Raw genomic sequence first — 23383 nt, 5'->3', positions numbered from 1 at the left:
GGCAATATCCTAACAGCATGCTCATCCGGAATTTATGCTTTTCTCACATAAATTTATGTCTAAAAAAATAAAATTATTTAATATATTTTTAAATAAAAAATATTTTAAAAAATAATCACTATAATAATTTCAAAAAAAATTAGACATGTTTATTTTTGGTTCGGTTCGGTTATTATAAAAAAAAATAACCAAACTAAATTTTAAAAAAAAAACCGAAACCGGTTCAAACTGACCTGTTTTGGTTCGGTTTGGTTTTTTAAAACAAAAACCGGTTCAAACCAGTTTGGCTTGGTTTTTTTCTGTTTTTTTCGGTTCAGGTTCGGTTCAGTTTGATTTTTTCAGTTCTAGATTTAAAAAATCAAAATCAAACAGAACCGGTTGTTTTTTTCAAAATTTTAATTGGTTTTTTTTACAATTCAGTTTTTTCAGTTATCTTTTTTTAATTTTCTCAATTTAATCAATTTTTCAGTTTTTTTAACATCCCTAAAAAAAAATATTATTTTCCATTGAGGACCGCAACCTCCGAGGATTGCAATTGATATCGCCAGAGGATTTACCAATGCATGCACCTAGGCAGTGCTATCCCATCTAATTTTTCAACAAGGGAGTTTGTACAGGAGTGTCATAAAAAATATTTTTTAAAGAGTTTTTTTTTATTTAAAAATATGTCAAATGATCTAAAAATATTAATTAAAAAAAAATCGAATCGGTATCTCAGTCACCACCGGTACTCAGAAGATAGAACACCTCCAAACATAAACACAGCACTTCAACTCCTAAGATTTGTTCTAATTGAACTGTTTTACAAAATAAGTTGCAAATATGGATAACAAAACATAGAAGGGCCTGGACTCTGGATTGAAACACTTCAAGGTTATATACATTCAGACAGGATAGCAGAGCATTCAGCACAAAAGATGTCCCATTTTGCAGAGATCCACATACTTACCCATATCACCTGGCAGAGTTCACCGTCGAGCTCTCTAATTATACATTCATGGTAGCTTATAGCTAGTTAGCAAACCTAAAGCACATACTAGATAACAAACACCTTAATAGAACAGACTTACTAAGTAAAAGAAACAAGAAAAGCATTAGAAGTAACATTTTCTGCTAAGCCCTAATCACCCGCAGAAGCAATTTCGTCCATGATATTTGCCATCACCTCTTGAGACTCCCTCAGCAACTTGATACTTGTGTTCAGCTTCTCACGCTTGCTAGCCACAGATGGGGATTCCACAAACAGTTTTTCTATTGCAACACCACCACCAGTACCCAACAACTCATTAACAATCTCCTTCTCCATCTCCTTGTTCACCAAGTTTCGGATGCTGAGCTGGAGATGCAGAGCCATATTGTCAACCAACCTTATCAAGACAATCTTCCAGTAAGCAATCAGCCTCATCTTCAAGTCAAAAGCTTGAGGAAGAACATGTTTATAACGCCTAAGATCTCCCACTACAACCTCTCTCGAGCCATCAATCACCACCTTGGAAGATGCAAATTTCGTAATGTTGTCAATGACTGTATGCTGCTGTGCCATGAGCTTGTTCCATTCCTTCATATATTCTGGATTACATGTGTAATCCGTTTCCTTCTCCATCTGGACAATCTCTGTTACCCAATTAATGGACTGCTCTTTCATTTTAGCTACAAGGTTATGGCCTGCTCGTCGGGTAGATAACTGAATTTGGTGATAGCTCTCTGAGTGATGATTCAAAACCGAAATGACCACCTCTTCAATGTAAGTCCACACTTTTTCGACAAACTCTATTGGTAGTTTTGACATTCCTTCAACCTGTCGCTGCATGATGGTTCGGAAGGCAGTTTGAGGAAGGAAATTGGGCAACTCGATCCCTTTTGTTTCCTCCAGAACCTCAATCTCATTCATCATAAAGTTATTTGTATGGTCAGAGAAATATTTATGAAGTTCAGTTGAGAATTGATTGAGCATTTCAACCAATCTAGCAGCGCAGTGCATATTTTTTTCATCTAGGTATTCATCAGTTTCCCCTCTTACAAGGATTTTCCTCAAAGACTCCTTGGAAGATCCAATAATGCCCATGAAAGCTGCCATGACCTCAGCAACTGACAACAACCTCCTAGGTATCCTATTCAGCTCTGAAATACTCGCTTTCAACTTCTCATTAATCTTTCTGACGATATCAGGCAAACACTTGGCAATAATATTAGCCTGAATTCGCACCAGTTTTTTAGCCAAAACTTGAATACCCACTGTAGATTTTTCAATCTTGGACAAAAGTTGATGTGTCGCAAACAGTGCAGCTTCTTCCTTCCTTGCATCCTCATAAGACTCATTACCAATACGGTTTCTAACACACACATAACCAAGGCCTATATTCACATCATTTCTAGTGACCTTCTCAAGTAACCCTTCAGGTGTTTTATCAACCTTTGTAACCACAGCAATAGTCCTCTCGCCGTTCTTGTCGACTTTCTGTGACATCATTATAGATTCACACGTGGAAAAATCAACGTTCGCAGACAAAACATTAAGGATAACACTCTCATCAGGACTAATATACTTTATTATAATATTTGCAATCTGCTCATAGATATTTTCAGGTTGACCATGAACAGGAACTCTTGTGATTCCAGGGAGATCAACAAGTGTAAGATCAGGAACGCCATTCTTTTTCACTACAAGAGTTAATTCAGTGTTAGATATACCCTTACCGTTGCCTGCAATCTCATCAGTGGCATGTTTGATAGCATCAGCAACGTGGGCCTCATCAGTCGGCACTGTTTGGTCATTGAACTGCAAGAAAATCTCTGGTACAAGAGATGGGTGATGTTTAAGCCTCACAATGAGAGGCACTCTAGTGCAAATGACATCGCCACGGGGAAGATTGATACAAGCCAGAGATTCAAGAACACTGGATTTTCCTGAAGATTGATCGCCAACAACAACAATGGTTGGGAGCTGTATGCCTTCTTTCATGACATTGAGTTGCCTCAACCTGTCAACTGCATCAAGGAGAGGTCTGATACGATCGTTTGAAGATGACACAATAGGTAAATGATCATGAAAAACAGCCTCATCAGCATGAACTTCTTCTTTTGCATTAGCTTCACGTTCATCAAATCCTTGGCGTGTTGCAGAAGGCTTACTACCACTACCCATTATCTCTGGTATAGATGAAGCAGAGATTTAATTCTTCAAGGGAAAAAGATTGAATATTAGGGAAGCTAAATTTTATAGCATGCAGGAGTGGGGTGGCGCATTTGACTGAAAAATCTCTTATTAGTCTCTCAATTATAAACAGACTCTAAAACTGTTACTTTTACAACTGTATTGAAAAATTATTTTTGAAATTAATATATTAAAATTATCTAAAAATATAAAAAATATATTAATTTAAAATAAAAAATTGTAAAACTTTTTTAAAACAATTTCAAAACACAATACCAAACACTGGATTATACTGTGGAAGGGAGAGTTACCTTCTGGTGAAAGAGCTAGGTGTGTCAGGCTGGCATGGCGTCCCGAGCTAGGTGTGGCAGGCTGGCATGGCGTCCCTCTTTATTGCTTGACAGTTGAAAGAAAAATAGAGTGAGGTGGCGTTCTTGTTGCTTGAACAGGAGACGGGCTGTGGATACTTGGAGAGTGGTGAAAGGGCAAATCAACAGAAGAGTACAACAGTGGACAGAGAGGCAGGCAATCAAACGTCAATTGATACTTGGAGAGCAAGCAAAAGATTGGACTGCTCAGAAGGATCCTTGTATTTTATACGCCATTCAATTTGGCACGTTTCCTCATTACACTTTGCAATCCCATCCCTGTCCCACGGATTAAATTATATTTTTACAACAATCTAATTTTTTTATTCAAACATTTCTTTTTATTTCAATAAAAAATATTCCTTTTTTGTCGTGGAGACATCCCTAGTAAAAACAAAAAAAGTAAAGAGTCACTAGCTTGTTTTATGTTAAATAGAAACCTAACTAATATTTATATTTTTCTAGGTAAGGTATTAATTATGTCAAATAAAAAATTAAAATCATCTTAAAATATTTTATTAGTTTTCGTGTATAAAATCATCTAAAAAATGAGGCTATTTGGTAATAAAATTGTATATGCGTTTTGTTTAAAACACAGATGTAATCTGTTTGGTAAAGAGATTTACTGTTCGTGGCTCTTACAGTGTTTTTGCGTTTGAAACGCAAGGGAAAGGAAAGCATGACAGAGCTGCTTTACGCAGATGAATCATGCTATACTGTTCAGTGAACAATGGAGGCATGCTCCACTGTTCTGGCTGGACCGGGTCCGGTCCAAAGCTCAAAATGCATTGAACCGAGTCCAACCCAGTAAAATAAAAAAAATATTTTTTATTTTTTAATTGTATTTTATTCGAAAAATTAGTGTTTAACATTATTTAATGATACTACATAAATTAGTCAGAGAGCGCTTGAACATGTAGCATTTGCAAAATTTGATTGCGATTCCAAATTGTAGATAGTTTAATGGAACAATAAAAAATATTTTATATAAAGTATTATTTATTTCATGATCTAATAGCAATAGTTAAATCTACAATATTTAAATTAAAAACCATTAATATTAATATATATATTTTTTAAATTATTTTATAATTTAAATTTTAAAAGCATTTTTAACCAAATATATTAAACAATTTTTTGTTCAATCTCAATTCCAACTGCAGTTTTAACCAAACATACATAAATATCAACTCAATCTCAACTAAAAAAACTTTTTATAAAATATATTTTTTTTCAAACCACAACCACAACAGTTACTACAATACCAAACATTTTTGTTCGTTGAAGTTAATGGGCTTTTAAGATATTGATTTGAGATCCGGGCTTTGTAATAAGGTCCAATCTTCATTGGTATGGGCTTAGGACCTGAGAAGATGGTTTCGTATTATTGAGCTTTGGCCCAATGTCTCGTTTTATGTCCTAAGTGTATTTGAAAATCCCGCTATTTACACACATCGGCCCATATGGCCCTTTCCTTAGATTTATGCTCTCTCTGTTTTTAGACAATTAATTTTTCAGGATTTTAGTTTATAGTGATTGCTTTAAATCTATAGCATACCGTTGATTGTTCATCGAGGGAGGGAAATCTAGCTATTTGTTTTCTGATTGAAGAATCTTGGTGTGCTTGTTTGTTAAAGAAGGGATCCATGTTATTTAATAAAAATCTTGTGGATCCCAATAGGGATAATCAATATCTATAATGGACTTGTTCTTCGGCTGATTGAACGGAATGATAAACGGAATCATGATGCAGAGATCATGAAGGCAGTCTGTGGAACCAAATTGGATTCATGCTTTCCTCAGCATTCATAACACTATTTTCTTTAAACGGTAAAAACTTTCTCAAGCCAAAACACTGCCTATATAGAAATTCTGACTTGGATATTTGTTTCACATACTTGCAGGTGGTAAATTGCGTAGCAATTTGTCTCGGATCGTGATGGTTGTGTAGCTTTTTCTTGAATTAGTTCTCACTCAAAGCTGTAGCAATTGTCAACATTTTTCTTGAATTGGTTCTGCACATGGGTTGCTATCAATGCTTCTCCATTCACTTATAAAGAGAGAGACGAGAGAGAGTGCAAAGTAGAGAAAGTGCTGAGTGTGCAAGAAGCAAGTGTGCAGAGAAGAGTGGTGAGTGCAACTGTGAGAGTGAATGCAAGTGAAGATTTGAGAGAAAAGAGTGTAAGAGTGAAACACTGGTTTTTGTAGGTTGTATTGAGTTGAGTTGAGTGTTTGTATCATTCCTCCATTAATATACAATCTGCTGCCTCCATGGACGTACCCGGTTTTGGGGAACCACGTAAATCTGCTTGTTTTGTGTTTTATTTGTGTTTGCTTTTGGTCCAGTATGCACAACAAATTGGTATCAGAGCATTAGGGAAGCTTAAACACAGAAAAACACGTTTTTCAGCTCTCTGTTCAAAGTTGTAGAATTTTCAAAGTTCTCAGATCTTGATTTTAACCAGCTGTAGAGATTCCTTTCGTCGATACGAGTCCGGCGATATAAAGATCGTCGAAATCGGAGTTGAAACGAGCCCTGTAGAGCTCGTTGAAGTTTCGCCGGAAATCTGCCAGAAAAACCAGTCAGTGCTGGAATTCTCGCCTGAGAAGACAGTCACGCCATCCAACACGTAGGTGCTGAGTCATCATCTACGTCATCAACAGAGGGTCCACATCGCCCTGTCATCAGCCACGTCATCCAACAGTGACAGAATATTCTCTTGACAGAATAAGAATATTCCTTTAACAGTAAGAGAATATTCCTATGACAGAATATTCTTTATTAGAGACAAAATATTCCTTCCCTGAGTCAACTCGGTCAAATTGGTTTTTTGGCCAACTCAGTGATTTTTTGACCCGTTTTTGGCCGAGTCAAGTTGGTTCATAGCATTTTCAACCATTCCGGACGCAATCGTGGTGTCCATTTTGTTAAACAGCATATCGAAGTTACTGTTTTGGCACTTTTAAGCATAAAAGTGTGTGTTTTAACAAGTTCGGGATTCCATTTGTAATCCAAAGACGTCCTAATGGCTGATATTCCAGAATAAAAATCAGTGGGGAATGCTGGTATACCTCCACAATACATCCCGGTATCGAATACCAAATTTGAGGTGGAGAAGTTTGATGGGAAAGGTAATTTTGGCATGTGGAAATGTGAAGTCATGGATATGCTTATCCAAATAAATTTAGATTTCACTCTAAAAGATAAACCAGATGATCTGGATGATAAAAGCTGGGAAAGGATAAATCGGTTGGCTTGCAGTTCCATCCAACTTTGTCTTGTAAAGGATCAGAAGTACGCCTTTTCAAAACAAAACTCTGCAAAGGAATTATGGCAAGCACTGGAGGACAAGTTTATGAAGAAGAGTATAGAGAATCGTCTCTACTTGAAGAAAAGGATCTTCCGTTTTCAGCACAAGAAAGGTACTTCTATGAATGAGCATCTGAATGATTTCAATAAAATGATAGCTGATTTGAAGAATTTAGATGTGGAAATTGATGATGAAGATAAAGCTCTGTTGTTATTGAATTCACTGCCTGACACATATGAACATCTTGTCACCACTTTACTGTATGGTAAAGAAAAGATTAAATTCATTGATGTGTCTAATGCTTTGGTGAACAATGAGTACCGGAAGAAGGACCAGATTGTTCACAAGGAGTCAACGTCAGAAGCATTGACAGTTAGAGGCAGAACAAACCCCAGAAGATTTCGAAGGCGAGGGAGATCTCGCTCAAAATCCAGAGGAGAATCATCAAACAGACGATATCTTGCAAAAGATGAGTGTGCTTTTTGTCATAAAAAAGGGCATTGGAAGAAAGATTGTCCAATCAAGGGCAATAAGGAAAAAGACGAACCAACTGTGAATGTTGCACGAGATGAGGATGAACGAGACTCTGCATTCATGGTGTCATCACCAGAAAACCATTCTGGTAAATGGATTATTGATTCTGCATGTTCCTATCACATGTGCCCTAACAAGCACTTATTCTCGAGACTCGAGGAGTTCGATGGAGGAGTTGTGTTGATGGGTAATGATGATGTTAGTGAGATCAAAGGGATTGGGACTATCCATCTGAAGATGCATAATGGGGTAGTTAAGACACTAACAGATGTACGGTATGTACCTGACTTGAAGAAAAATCTCTTCTCACTTGGAGTCATAGAATCCAGTGGTTATAAGATTATCATGCATGGTGGAGTCCTGAGAGCAATCCGTGGTGCATTAGTTGTCTTAAGAGGCACGAGGAAAGGAAACTTATATTTCCTGGATGGATCTACAATTACTGGTACAGCAGCTGTCTCCAAGAGCATAGAAGATGATGAAGCAGATAATTCCAGACTTTGGCACATGCGTTTAGGTCATGCTGGTGAAAAGGCTTTGCAAGGATTAGTCAAGCAAGGTCTATTAAAAGGCGCCAAGATTGGGAAGCATGGGTTCTGTGAGCATTGTGTTCTTGGAAAACAGTCAAGGGTCAAGTTTGGCACTGCGGTACACAACACAAAAAGGATCCTAGATTATGTTCGCACAGATGTATGGGGACCTTCAAAGAATGAATCTATTGGAGGTAATCATTGGTTTGTTACTTTTATTGATGATTTCTCAAGACGAGTATGGGTGTACATGATGAAACACAAGGATGAGGTCTTTGATATCTTTCTGAAATGGAAGAAAATGGTGGAGACTCAAACTAGAAGGAGAGTTAAGACTCTTCAGTCAGATAATGGTGGCGAGTACACTTCAGATCCTTTCTTTGAAGTTTGTCAGAATGAAGGGATCAAGTGACATTTTACTGTTCGCAAAACACCACAACAGAATGGGGTAGCAGAATGCATGAACCACACATTGGTGGAGAAAGTCCGATATATGCTATCACATTCGGGACTAAGCAAAGTGTTCTGGGGCGAGGCATTGAGTTATGCTCGTCATATTGTTAACCGGTTACCTTCAGCAGCATTAAATGGAAGAATCCCCTTAGAGGTATGGTCAGGTTCTCCTGTAAATGATTATGACTCTATGCGTATATTTGGTTGCTCAGCATATTATCATGTTACTGAGTCCAAGCTAGATCCTAGAGCCAAGAAAGCTATATTTTTGGGCTTTAGTGGAGGAGTGAAAGGTTACAGACTCTGGTGTTCTGAATCAAAAAAAGTGATTTTGAGTAGAGATGTCACTTTTGATGAGTCTGGCATGTTACAACCAGAGAAATCACAGGAGAAGGAAAAACAGTCTGGTGATGCACAACAGGTGGAGTTGGAGACTTCAGTCTTTCCTGTAAAGACTGTTCAGACAATCCCTACTAAAGGAGATTTAGATGAAAGTTCAGATGAAGAGGATGCAATAACTTCAGCAACCACACAACAATAATGCATTGCAACGAGTAAACCAAAAAGGGTTATCAAGAAACCTGCTCGGTATTGTAACATGGTGGCTTATGCACTTCCGGTGATTGATGATGGAATCCCCTACACCTACAAAGAAGCAGTACAGAGTGTAGAAAGTGCAAAATGGAAAGAGGCAATGGATGAAGAGATGAAATCTCTCCACAAGAATCAGACTTGGGATTTGTTACAACTCCCTAAAGAAGACAATTGGTTGCAAGTGGGTATATGCCAAGAAGGAAGGTAATTCTGGAAAAGACAACATCCGATTCAAAGAAAGATTGGTAGCAAAAGGCTATGCTCAGAAGGAGGGGATAGATTATAATGAGGTATTCTCTCCAGTTGTTAAGCATTCATCAATTCGTATTCTGCTAGCCTTGGTTGCACAGTTTGATTTGGAGTTAGCCCAACTTGATGTGAAAACTGCCTTCCTACATGGAGATTTGAAAGAGGAAATTTACATGTCTCAGCCAGATGGTTTCAAAGTCACTGGGAAAGAGAATTGGGCTTGTAAACTGAAGAAGTCATTGTATGGATTGAAACAATCTCCTCGCCAGTGGTATAAGCGATTTGATAAGTTCATGGTAGAACATGGATACACACGGAGTCAGTTTGACAACTGTGTATATTTTCGCAAACTTCTTGATGGTTCTTTCATCTATTTGCTCTTATATGTGGATGATATGTTGATCGCATCAAAGAGCAAGGTGGAGATTGATAAACTGAAAGCTCAACTGAGAACTGAGTTTGAAATGAAGGACCTTGGAGAAGCTAAGAAGATTCTTGGCATGGAGATTCAGAGAGACAGAAGAAAAGGCACAGTCTGTTTGACACAGACCCAATACTTGAAGAAAATTCTACAGAGATTTGGGGTAGATGGTAAGACCAAGCCTGTAAGCACACCTTTAGCTCCTCATTTTAAGCTAAGTGCTTCAATGTCTCCACACACAGAGAAAGAGCGCAAACAGATGGCTCAAATTCCTTATGCAAATGCAGTTGGTGCATTAATGTATGCGATGGTTTGTACGAGACCAGATATTTCACATGTTGTCAGTATGGTGAGCAGGTATATGCATGATCCGGGAAAGGGTCACTGGCAGGCAGTTAAGTGGATTTTACGGTACATTCATGGCACAACTAATATTGGTTTAAAGTTTGAGAGGGATGATAAACTCGGACAAAATTTAGTTGGTTATGTGGACTCGGACTATGCTGGTGACTTAGACAAGCGTCGTTCAACAACAGGTTATGTGTTTACACTTGCTAAAGGGCCTGTAAGTTGGAGGTCAACGTTACAATCAACAGTAGCTTTGTCAACAACTGAGGCAGAGTACATGGCAGTAACGGAAGCTTTCAAGGAAGCTATTTGGTTACATGGGTTGATTGAAGATTTGGGAATTGTTCAAGAGCACGTGGATGTCCATTGTGATAGTCAAAGTGCTATTTGTCTTGCAAAGAATCAGGTTCATCATTCCCACACCAAGCACATCGATGTTCGATTTCATTTTGTTCGAGAAATTGTGGATGAAGGGGATATTCTGCTACAAAAGATTGGTACCGCAGATAATCCAGCTAACATGCTCACAAAATGTGTCTCATGGATCAAGTTCCAACATTGTTTGGACTTGGTCAACATCTCTCGGTGTTGAACACCTTCAGGGTGCAGCGCCATATGGTGCATTAAAGGTAGCATTGATTGATCACGAGGATTGGATGGAAAAATCTTGCCAAGGTGGAGATTTGTAGCAATTGTCAACATTTTTGTCAACCTTTCTCCAACCACCATGACTTTTGTCATTGTAGTAGTTGGTTTTGCACATGGGTTGCTGTCAATGCTTCTCCATTCACCTATAAAGAGAGAGACGGGAGAGAGTGCAGAGTAGAGAAAGTGTTGAGCGTGCAAAAAGCAAGTGTGCAGAGAAGAGTGGTGAGTGCAACTGTGAGAGTGAATGCAAGTGAAGATTTGAGAGAAAAGAGTGTAAGAGTGAAACACTAGTTTTTTGTGGGTTGTATTGGGTTGAGTTGAGTGTTTGTATCATTCCTTCATTAATATACAATCTGCTGCCTCCGTGGACGTACCCGGTTTTGAGAAACCACGTAAATCTGCTTGTTTTGTGTTTTATTTGTGTTTGTTTTCGGTCTAGTATGCACAACAAAAGCTTCACCGCTAATTTAACATCCATCTTTGCTGTTCGAAGGATTGGTTCGGCAACTGTTGATGTGAAGCACTGAGGAAGACGGGAGCAAAGATTGGGTGTGATGGAGACTCCTTTGTGGTGGCAGATTTGAGAGATGTATTAAAGATTCACCCTGACAATATTGTAAGGATTTATTCAGGAAATGCATGGTTATGCTCAAGCTCTTGTTAGTGAAGAGATTGCAGCAGCATATCTTGAGGTTCCTTGCATCAAAGTTTTCCTAGCTAAACATTTGCAAGGGATTCACTACTTCAGGACCAACATACAGAGTTGGCGGTTTTGGATTTGTGAGTATCGTTTCACCATTAACGTCTCATTGTTTCCATGTGTTTTCAATTCTACAGCGTTTTCAGTATTGTTAGAAGACTATTTGATCTTATTTTTACAGGTTTTTCATAGCAGTTCCCCGTATCTTCTTGACATTTCAGAAGCAGTTGTGGAGGTAGCAGAAAGTGGGGCATCAAAGACCTTGATAATTCTTTGACCTCCTCGTACAAGTGCTTGGCCTCAGAATCCGATGACCATACTGACAGACTACGACTTTCCAGCTTCCGGGGACTCTTTGGAATTATCGTTGGAACATCCACAATTGTTCTTCTGATCTTTTGTACTTGTCCCCGCGAGAAAATAAGAAGAGCCCCGGAAGAAGCAGCAGCAGACGAACCACCAGGACCAGCAGCATCAGCCACAGGTAGAGCAGCCACAGCAGCAGCAACCTGATCCAGCTGCAACAGAATTATTGATCTGGACAACATTAAGGAAACGCAGCAAGATCCAGCCACACATGAACAAGGGTCCTCCGTTTAGAAAATGGAAAATGCAGGCAAAAGAAAAGCCAAGGTTTTGGTGGATAAATTGAGATAAATTGCATCCATATTTCATCATCAACAGAAAAAAGAAATGCCTCACACTTGTATGTATACCCTAATGTCCTAAATGAAAAGGGCATGCCACCAATGTCTCTTTTAACATGTAAACTGTAAAGTCTGGAAAACCCCAGTTGTTAAGATTACTGAAGACTTCTTAGGTCATAAGTTTCCAAGAAGGATTCATCTCAAGCCATTTTGTGATACACTTAAATCTGAATCATCTATGTTCTGTCCAAACACTCTTATTCTCAGCTCCAAAGCAAGGGAAGGGGTAGCAGCAGGACCCAGATTCAAGATCTAGACTTCTTTCTCAGAGGGTTTGAGGGAAAATTAATGGCAAAGCCAGCAAAAACTGGAACTACTATTCCTACTGTCAGAAAATTATTTAAGCATTTATGGTTCAAGTGCTCTCGTACATGGAAATCCGACAATGCTGATAATTATTTTTCATGTCTGATAAATGTTGATGTAAACTTCAGAATGTATCCACGATCAAGCCATCCATCAGTACACATACAATATTACACAACTTTTTACAAATTTTACTATATACAATTGGGAATATATATATATATATATATATATATATATATATATATATATATTCAGTTTTTTAGTAATAATTTGAAAAATAAAAATTATTACAACAAAGATGACATTGAAAAAGAAAAAATATTCTGACATCAAAGTAAGTATCAAAAAACACTTCCCTGACAGCCCACCCTTCCTTCTTTCAGACCCATAAACCATCATACTTTGCCTTCCAACATGACTTATAAAAAGAATAAACAACATTTAATATGCAAAAGAATCATCATCACCAGCCATAGTAACCCTCCTCCTAAGCAGTTAAAGCAAGAAAAATAATATTTTTTTTCTTTTTTTCTGATCAGCTACTTCTTTTTTTCTTTTTGTTTTTTGGGCTCTTTTAAATCACAGATGCACATGATTTTCTCTGCTAGCCATCCAATCATGCAAATCTTGAGTGGTCCCTGCAAGATGTGAACACTGCACGTGAATGCACAGCTTAGTTGGCAGCAGCACAGGGAGAGATCCAAATCTTAGCCCCAGCTCTTCAAAATGTTTGTGACTATCTTTTCCCAGTAAATTTTCCGAGCATGGTCAAGTGAGTAATGAACTCTACCTACCTTTGCTTTCAAACACCAAAATATTCCTATCCCACTTAATTAAGCATCCAAGAAAATTTTTTGGATGCTTAAGATGCTCCAAAATTTTCTTCATTGTTTTGTAGGGAATAGTCAGATAATGAAATCATGTCACTTTGTACCATTTTCCTGTTGTCCCATGATAAAGAGGATTTACTTTTCACTATTAACATTCTTGAAACAATCTTGAGAGGAGCTAAACTCGAAGAAGCTGCCGTTCTTTTCGGTAGTAGGAGTTGTGGGGTCATTTGTTCTGGTTGATGCTGCTGTTCGTTTTATCCATCTTGAGGTTTTGTTGCTGATAAACTTGCCTCAGTCTCTCTATCTCCTTCCTCAATGCTTCTTGATGAGCTGCATTTGTTCCAGATCAATTAGCTAGTCAGGCCAATATCCAGTATTAAACATATATTGCGACCATCAAGCTTGAGTACTCCAAATTTAAAACATTCAATGCATTTGAGCATGGCAAGCAAGAAACATTATTGCATATACAAGGTTAGTGTAGACCAAACCAGAATACATTATAGAAAATCACCGCGAAAACTCATGATTGTAGCCGGATCTATTACAATTTGGGTTCACTTAAATGGGATTTTTCATTTCCTTTCTGAAATTGTACTGCCTTAGTAACCCATGTGGGATTAACACCTGTGGATTAAGAAATTTATATATAGAAGTTAAGGACTTAAAATTGGCTTGGCTGTCCCTTGTGAATTAAGTCTCTCCACCCTCCAGAACAGCCATTCAACCAAACATTTATCTTGTAAAATAAATGTAACGGGCAACCTACCACGAGATGCTTTTTATTCAAGGCTAGCTAGCTATATACTTGTGCGCAGATTAACTATCAGTGGATCAAGTACTGAGAGAATTTCTATATATATATTATACGAATTTGTCTTGTCTATAATAACATGATGATGATGAAAATAACATCTTATTTAATGTGTAGCTGTTGCATTTAGTTCCCATTTCAATTTTGGTCCCCCCAGAGAAAATTGAGCAAAACTTATTAAAAAACTATAAATCCCACTTTTGAAACCTTAAGAATTGATCATATATTATAATTTGATTCCTTAATACTATATAGAACAGAAGGGGATCGATTCACATGCTATGTATTAAATAATGGAGTTGTATAATATTTGTGAACATGCATTAACAGTTGCTTTAATTATGAAATGGATTATAGCTCACTCAAGATAGCTAGCTGATCACTATAATTAACCTGTGCACGTAGGACTGAGACTATTGTTAAAGTAATTTGTATCCTGATCAAGATGAGATTAAGGATAAGTAAGAGATTAATTACCATCTTTGAAAATCTTATCTTGAGACAGTGCAGCGATTCTTTGCTTAAGAGCACTGTTGTCAACATTTAGAAGCAACCTTTGATGGTCTAGATATGCAACCCTTGGTGATAACACAGAAACTTCAGCCTTCATTAAGCACAGAATTCAAACCATACAGAATAATTAGCTAAATAATTATGAAGAGATGTAAGAGACAATTCAAGGGATAATTGAAAACTACATACTTGCAATGATGTTACACTACGTTCAAGCTCAGATATGTACTGCAGTTTCCTCACTCGTGATCTTTGAGCAGATTGTCTGTTTGCCAAGATTCTGATAAAGCCAAAAAAATAATAATTAGATTGTGTAATCACTCAAATTAAGTTAATTACTAGAGCATGATTTCTCATAAAGGCTCTAAATTAACAATATTATTGTCTAGTATATATACACGTATATAACTCTAGGAGCACTGATTTTTTGCTTTCTCTAAAACTATATAGTGGCCGAAAATAATTTCTTCTCAAGCTAATCCTTGAGTCCTTCCTATCCTAATTTAGAACTTTTGAGATGGCCTTTTCTTTTCATGTTAAAGATACCTAAATTAACTGACACAGACATGAATGCAACAAGATTGCATGTTAGTAGTAATATTTATGGCTTGTGATTCTTTCAGTGATCAACCAGCTAAAAGTAAACTTAAAATACACAAAATTATCATAGAAATGCATTAAATTGCAGATCAGAAGAAGGGTTTGAACAATTCACGTAGGCTAACTTAATTAATAAAAAAAAATTACAGAATATCGTTGTGTTCCGAAAATGAAAAAAATCACCTTTTGTTATTATGTGTATGCTTACCTCTTAACTCTCTTGGGATCAATTTTATTTTCATTAGAAGTAGTAGCAGGATTGGTTGCGCTTGGGACGGTACTTGGTGTCTCCCATTCAGATAGATTTTGCCCTTCGTCATTCTCATCCCTCACTTTCTGCTGTTGCTGTTGCTCAGACAGCGTAGCTTCTTTCTCGTCATTAATGCTGTTATGATCAGACGGCGAAGAAGGTGTGGAGCTTGAATTAGGAGCTGCCACAGCATTTGAGATACCATCGTTAAACATGGACATAAACTGTTCATCATCAAATCTGTCAAAGTCACTGCTACTGTAATGCCGTGACCCTAATCCCGGTGCACCCGTGGAACGACATTCCTCTAGCATTGTCGGTGCTTCTTCTAGGAATGCAATGGAGTCACTCACCGACCTCCGGTGCGTCCCACGTCTCGTCAACGAGAAGTCGAGGAATTCATCAACCCACGAAGGGTTTTGCGATGCGACAGTAGCGGTGGTGTTAGCGGTAACGGTAGGAATGACCGCATTAGCATCGTGGGGTGGCGATGTCCCCATAATACAAATGGAAGGTGACTTCTTATGAGAGAAATCAGGCCAACTCGGTGTCATATTATTTGGTATTTTCGGAGGTAATTGTGCCATTTGGTATTGTAATATGTAATCACAACAGCAATATGACGAACAATCCCAAATGACACAATTCAGAGAAGAAGAAGAAGAAGAAAACCAGATGATCAAAGAAAGATCAAGAGAAACTTCAAAAACAATCTCTTACAAACTGACATATACATACACGTGTATATATGTTTATATACAAACCATCCGCCAGCAATGTTCAACAAGTTGTTGCTGTGATGATGATGATGATTAACAAGACTATAAAATTAAACAGAACAATGTGATGCTGGAGAGAGGGCAAGGAAAAGGGGGGAAGAAAGACACAACAACAACAAGAAGAAGAACACCATCATTAAAAGGCCAATCTTTTGATCTCGTGTCTTCCCATGAAAGTATATATTATTAGAAAGAAAACTTATTTCTCTCTGCGGGAGGGGGGCATGCAGTGGGGTCACATGGGGGAGAAGATTGGACAACTATCAACAGCTGTGAGGAGGTTGTGTTTGTGTTGTGTCTCAACGGTATTACTTAAAAGTCGCTAGTTGTTTAATATGTAGCGGAATCAGTGACCACGTGCCCTTGGTGACCCTCCCTCAGAAGGGTACCTTACCCTTACAATAATAGTCTCATTATTTTAACATCATAAAAAAAGAAAAAAGAAAATTACCATTTACCCTTTGAAGATAAACAACTCCAATCAATGGCTCATTCATTTTCTGGGTATCTTTTCTTGACAAATGACAAAAAAGCAACCCAGGCATTGCCTGGAAGTTCAAAGCCAGTGTAAATAATATGTAAAATTATAGTTTGAATTAAAAAATAATTAAGATGATGTTTTTTTTAAGATAAAAACATATTAGATTAACTCGTTAAACTCATTATTCGAATTATAAATTCTATTGGATTCAATAACATTTTTCTATTTAATTACTTGAAATAAAAAATAAATACCAATTTAAAATCAACCACATATTAAAATATAAAATTAAAAAATAAAAACTAAAAAAAATTCAACAAAAACTTAATATTAAAAAAAAAACTGGAAAAAAAAAACTCAAGCTAGTCATGCAAGCATGGGTGGCCTAGCAAGCGTATAACTGAAAACAAAAAAGTCAAGGCACGAGGCCATATGTTTTTTTCTTTTTCTTTTTAAATAGATAATGCATAGTTTGTTAGGCATCAGCCTAAAATTCAACCATCACTATGGTGGCTGTAAATTTAAGGTGAGGCATTTTAGATTGAAAATTTATTTTCAATTATTTTCATCCAAAAAATATAGTAAACATCATAAAAACCTCATTAAAACATATAATAACCTTAAAACAATCTAAAATCACAAAAACAAAAAAACAATATTGAACCGAATAAAAAAAATCAAAGCAGAACATGATTTACTTTTCAAACATATTTATAGGAACAACTCCCCACCACCGAACTCCTCTCATTGACATAAAAAATGACAAGTTTAGTGATCAAATTGGAAACTCTCTCTCTTTTTACTATTGTCAAGCGATTTTCTCTCTTCTTTTTCTAACTCAAGGACTTATATAAATGTTAAGAAAATGAGTTTTGGACCAAAATTAAAATTACAAAAACTATAAAGACTATGAAGAAAGAAAAAAGAAATATGAAGATGATAAAAACTTTGATCCTCTTTATTTTACACTTTGATCCTCTATTGTTGATTTTGTTTTTCTTTTCTTAAATTTTTTAACAAATTTGTCATGAAATTAGTCACATAAAGCTGGAATTAAATAATAAAAATTGAGGACAAAAATGAAAAAAAAAAATTGTGGATTGCTACTTAGTTTATTTTGTATTCGCAATTTTAAAATAAAATAATTATAAGAATAATAATTTTAATTAGTAATCAAAGGCTTATTTTCAAAAATCAAATTACCAAATACCAATTACCAATACCGCTATTCTTGGGCTCGTCTTCTCTTTTCTGTTAAGATAGGAGCTTCGACGATTCTTTGATGTTCGTATAGATCATTCCTTGTTTATAGAGTGCCTTTAGTTAATCCAATGATATTTTTATACTTAATTAGAATCAAAAATAGGATTTTAGAATCAATAGGGTGTTTTGTTTTTATGAAATAAACTTGAATACAAGGGAGGATTTTTTAAATATTATTAATTTTGTAGAGCTAGAATATAAACTTCAGTGTAATTGTTTTATCAAGTGTTATTAAACCTAATTGAATTCAATAAATTAATACCTAATTAGAAATGAGTTTCATGTTAAATTAAGTAAGAATTAACTTCATCAAACTTAGTTAGCCTGATAAGTTAATTCATGATCTAATTAACTCGATTAAAATTTAAATAAAACTTGATTTTATTTTTTTAAAAAAGTATTTTTAAAAAATATTATTTGAATTATTCTTTTATAAAAAAAATCTGTTATGCTTAAAAACATGGCAATTTAATACACTTAAGAATGCATTGGATTAGGAGTAGAAACTATAGTTGGTTTTTGAAGAAGTTGTGGCAATGACCATTTGAGGGTCTTTAGAATTTATCGATAAAGGTTTTGACCGAGGGAGTCGAACTATTCATCCAAAAACAACATTAGTAGAAATCAAAATTCAACTAGTTGAAGGGTCTAAACACTTATAACCTTTGTGTTTGTTTTATAACCAAGAAGTCAATGAGAGGATAAAAAATTCATCTTTTTTTGTTTATTATAAGGTTTGAAAAAGAGGCCAACAAGCACAACCAAGTGTTTTTAAAAAATTATAATTAGATTTTGTTTGTAAAATAGTTTAAAAAGGCACTTATTTTGGTGATGGAAGATGGCCATATTTTGATAAGATAGGCAGTAGTGGATAAGACCTTTTCCGCAACAATAAAAAGAGTGGAACTTGTTTTCACTAAATTTTTATGTTTGTATCTAACCAAGCTATTTTGATGGTGTATCTGGAAATGAAAGATGATGAGAGAAGCTATAGGAAGTGTGGATAAGATGTAATTTCTTGAACTCGCATCCCCAATCTAGTTGAATAACTTTTATATGACGTCCAAAAAACCTTACAACATGATTTTAGAGTTGATAAAAATAGTAGAGACATTAGATTTTAAAGAAATAAGAAAAAACCAAGTGTATTTAGAATAATAATCAATAAAATAAGATAATAAAAATTGTCATTACAAGAGAGTTAAAGGGGATGGACCTTATACATTTGTAAATAGCAAATCTAATGCACATTTTAAAATAGATCTAGATAAATAAGATGGAAGTCCATGATTGTTTCTAAGTTGACATGAGTGACAAATATTATTTGAGAAATTATTAGAAGCGACTAACTGATGTGTGAAGAGAACTTGATGAACAATATATAATGTAAGATGTCCTGGACAATGATGTCACTGGTCATCAGAGACTCAATTACTTAGATGGACTGCAGGGGGAATGGTAAGCCTTGGAAAGGTATTGTAATCGGTAAAGTCTATGGTTACTCTTGCCTTTAAGAAGGGTGACTCCTGATAATTAATACTTTACATATAAAAAATAAAGGGTGAAATTCAAAATGAACATAATTATCCTTGGAGAATTGATAATCAGAAAGAATGTTCTTTTTTATATAAGGAACATTGAGAACATTATTGAGAGAAAAATAATTTGAAAAAGGAGAAAAGGATAAGTAGAACTATCCTTTTCAAGAGTTGATCTTGTCTAGTAGTGTTTAGTGTGAAGGTTGAGATTTGTCAAGTTAGAGGTGACATGATGAGTAGAACTAGTGTTCGGATGCCGAGATTGATATGAAGATATTTGAGTTTTATTATATGCTTATGGAGTCAAAGAAGCTTGGCAATCATGATCAAACCTATACTAGCATTTGGGTGCAATATGACCCACTTTGAGGAAAATTTAACAAAATGGTCATAATGAGTTTGTTAGAGTTGTAGATGAGTTAGGTCTACCATGTTTTTTCCATGACCACATCTTTGAAATGATTGGTTATTTGTGTAGGGTTCGTGGCCATGAGATTGAGAATTTCATAAAATCATATTAATAGAAGAGATGTTGATGCATGTCAGATGAAATAACAACCTTTTCCAAACATAAGTTATTTATGATCAAATGACCATACAACTTATCAAAGGTATAGAGCTCTAAATTGTCAAAAAACCAAGTCAATCTAAAAAATTAAATTGTTAAACGAGGTATCAAGATATAATTTATATAATTCTCTAACATATCTCCAAATGAAAGTGGTGAGATTCGAACTCGTGACCGCTTAGTCAACAAGACTCTGATACCATATTAAAAAATCAATTCAACTCAAAAATTTAAATTGTTAGGTGAGACTTTAAGATATAATTTATATAATTCTCTAGCACAGACATGTATTAACTAAGGTAATAAAAAATCATTTTCGGTGGATAATCTAGAAAAAACATATGATTTGATTTTAGAATCACCAAGAGAATGTCCAATAGTGACATCAGTAAAGCTTTTAGCTTTTTCAAAATAATCTAGAATGAAGATACCTCCCGTTTTCAAACGTACTAAGTTGATATCGCTAACTAGAGTGTTCCTTTGGCGGGCACGAGACGTCGCAGAAAATATTTTCTCCAAAGTGATATCTAAACATCACAAGAGGTCTCGAGACCAACAATTTGTTGAAGAACAGGTGCAGATAAAGAAGAGATAAGGGTGTTCGATCAAAATCAACTGATCTTGTTCAAACAAAAATCATAGACAAAATCGGAGGAGGAGAAGATTGAGACATTGAGGAGGAGGTAGTAGAGATGGAGACAGACGACATATGGTTGGGAAAAAAAAATAACAAGCTTAATGTATATATTTCTTGATGTAAGACGGAAAAGATGGATAAAAAGAATATGTTCTTTATATTTTTTATTTTAAAAATACATAAATTAACATCAAAATTTATTTTTATATCTCCGACGTAACTTATTAACTAATTATATTAAACAAAACAAAAATAAAGAAGTTAGCAGTGGCTATTAATAATTAGACTAGGGCAAGCAAGGGGATGATGTCAGTCCCAGACCATGTGAATTGCTTTGCTGCAGGCTCGAAGTTTTCTTTGCTTTGTCCCCAAACCATGCCCACATGTAGGGCACTGTGTCCTCTTTGTTTTCTATAATGATTAACTTGGCTTAGCTACCACATCTACAAACAGCTCCTAGCTCGGCACCTTCCATGGAGCCTCGAATTTATGTTGGTTTTTATTAATTCAACTTTATGGGATGCACTAATCATTACCAGACAGAGATGTTTAGGGAATTCTCTTTTCTTTTTCTTTTTTTATTTTATTTCTGAAGCCTTTTACCTCAAGAAATTAAGTGCCTTGCAATCAGGCAATCTTCATGCAGGCATCTACTAATAATTATAAAAATGGCATGTGATCATGTCCCCTCCCCCTCCCTCCCTCCCTCCCTCTCTCTCATCTGTGAACAAGAAACTTTGATTAGAAAATGGAGCCATGATAATAATAATAATTAGCATTATATTGTATCACATGATTAGAGAAGTTCTTAGCAAATAATCAACTGATTAGAATATAACAAGAAAGCATGAATGCAGCCTGTCAAGCAGTCATAGAATAATAGGCAGGGATCAGTTGCTTATAGAACCAAGATTCGTGTTTTGGAGGTTTAAACCGGTTGGTAATGAGTGAGTTAGGTTTACTCCCATGTGATCTTTTAGGTTTGATCTCCATTGATCTGGACATTGATGATCTTTCGTTGAAAAAAAATTCAGAAAAATCGATGTTAATGTTTAAAAACTGGTCTGAAAATACCCTTAATTAACCTGTTCACTATCCCTCAATGGGACAGTCCAAATCCAGCAACGAAAATTAGAGTTTGTGACTTGGAGGTTTCGTGTATAAACAATGGCGTCGTCGCATACAACTCTAACGCCGAGTCTAGTGAGCGTTGCGAGTTGCGATGAAACCAGAAGCTAATAATACCCTTCACGCCTCGCAGATGCATGCGCCATGAGGCCACAAGTTCCGCACCAGTTATACAACAGATATGGAAACCACAATCCTTTACAGTATAAAATATACTCCAACTAGTACTTTGAACTCTTGACATGTTAATTTGGCTCCTCTGCTCGGTGGGTTTTTGCTCTAGACGTGATCAAATCGTGAAAAAGAAACTCCCTAGTAAGTGAACTAACATTGTCTCCATACAATGAGTATTGAACCTGCTCGGATTAGCGAGTTGACCCAGCACGATTTGAAACCTTACTTTGACTTCGTTTTAATTTCAAAACCAAAACACATTAACCTGGCTAATTATGGTTTACCTACTAATTAACTTTATCAAACTTGATCTATATTTAGTCGGGTTAATAATAAGTTAAAAAATAAAATAATATTATTTTAATTAAAAAGATAATTAATTTAAATTGATGTAATAATTCGGTGATTCAAGCCTTTTTCATATAAGATCCCGAGTCAAGTCTTGCAATTATAGTCAATACTTGAAAGTGACTCTAGAATACATTGCAACAATGTTATGACTATTTTATCTTTTTGTTATCTTATCTTTTTCCTTAGCTTCAGGGGTAGGATGATCTTCACCATGATATAAATATTTTTTTTTTTATGATTATACGAGATTATTTTGGTAATTAAAATTTTAAATATATGGTAAAATTACTAATATAACCCTTTAAAATAATCTAATGCCTTCTGCACAAAGGTGTTTTTTGTATTTTCAAAATTTATAGAACAGTAAAATTACTACATTACCTTTACAATTCAAATTTTTTAGTTTTTCTTCAGGAGCTTGGTTGTAATTTTATCATAATTTGTTTGTTAATATTATTTAGTTCTGAAAGCATTTTCAATTTTTGCACAAAAAAATATATGAAAAAGTTGCTAACGTGTGCATCGCACGTGTCAACGTGTCTTCCGCTAAGCCGCCTTCTGGTGGTGCGTGCGGCTGGCTCTGGCGTTGTAACTATGATTCTGCCACATCATTTAATTCATCTCAGCGTCCTCTTCCTCTATAGGTAGCGTGTGTAAGGTAGTTCGGCGTGGTTTAGCTTGAAATTGCTTTTTTTTCTTTTTTTTTTCTTCTCTTTCTTTCTTGGATTGTGTGTTAGCCATGCAAAAATTCATATAAGCTTTTCAATTTATTTTTTCTTTTGATTCAATCCCTCTTCTCTTATTTGCAATTATTTTATTTACATTTATTGTTTCTAATTGGATTTTATTTTCAATTTCATTCCTGATCATTTGTTTTGATTTTATTTTTTTAAATTTAGTCCTGATTCTTTTAATTTTTATTTGTTTTGAATTATTTTCTTGATTGATTTGTTTTTTTTATTCCACCCCTAACTCGACATTTATTTTCATTTAATTTTTATATTAAATTTAGTCCTAATTCTTTTAAATGTTATTTTTTTAATTATTTTCATAATGAATTAGTTTTGTACAATTTTCTCCAAACATTTAATCTCATTTGATTATTCCCTATACATTTAATTTCATTTA

At 35.5% G+C, this 23383-nt stretch overlaps 2 protein-coding genes across 2 annotated transcripts; both read right to left on the bottom strand.

Moving 5' to 3' along the window:
• Positions 1–827: 827 nt before the first annotated feature.
• Positions 828–3674, bottom strand: LOC133669404 (dynamin-related protein 4C-like). Its single transcript, XM_062089524.1, has 2 exons — positions 3466–3674; positions 828–3150 (listed from the first exon to the last, which is right to left on the bottom strand). The coding sequence occupies exon 2, from the start codon at positions 3143–3145 to the stop codon at positions 1121–1123; it is 2025 nt and encodes a 674-aa protein (XP_061945508.1). The 5' UTR covers positions 3146–3150; positions 3466–3674; the 3' UTR covers positions 828–1120.
• Positions 3675–12556: 8882 nt separating this feature from the next.
• Positions 12557–16392, bottom strand: LOC133669230 (basic leucine zipper 61-like). Its single transcript, XM_062089286.1, has 4 exons — positions 15295–16392; positions 14676–14766; positions 14451–14577; positions 12557–13489 (listed from the first exon to the last, which is right to left on the bottom strand). The coding sequence occupies exons 1-4, from the start codon at positions 15921–15923 to the stop codon at positions 13383–13385; spliced, it is 954 nt and encodes a 317-aa protein (XP_061945270.1). The 5' UTR covers positions 15924–16392; the 3' UTR covers positions 12557–13382.
• Between the last annotated feature and the right edge of the window lie 6991 nt (positions 16393–23383).

Source organism: Populus nigra, chromosome 12, assembly GCF_951802175.1.
Source record: "Populus nigra chromosome 12, ddPopNigr1.1, whole genome shotgun sequence".
In the NCBI taxonomy this organism is placed as follows: domain Eukaryota; kingdom Viridiplantae; phylum Streptophyta; class Magnoliopsida; order Malpighiales; family Salicaceae; genus Populus; species Populus nigra.
This window is presented reverse-complemented; position numbering and strand designations above follow the sequence as displayed.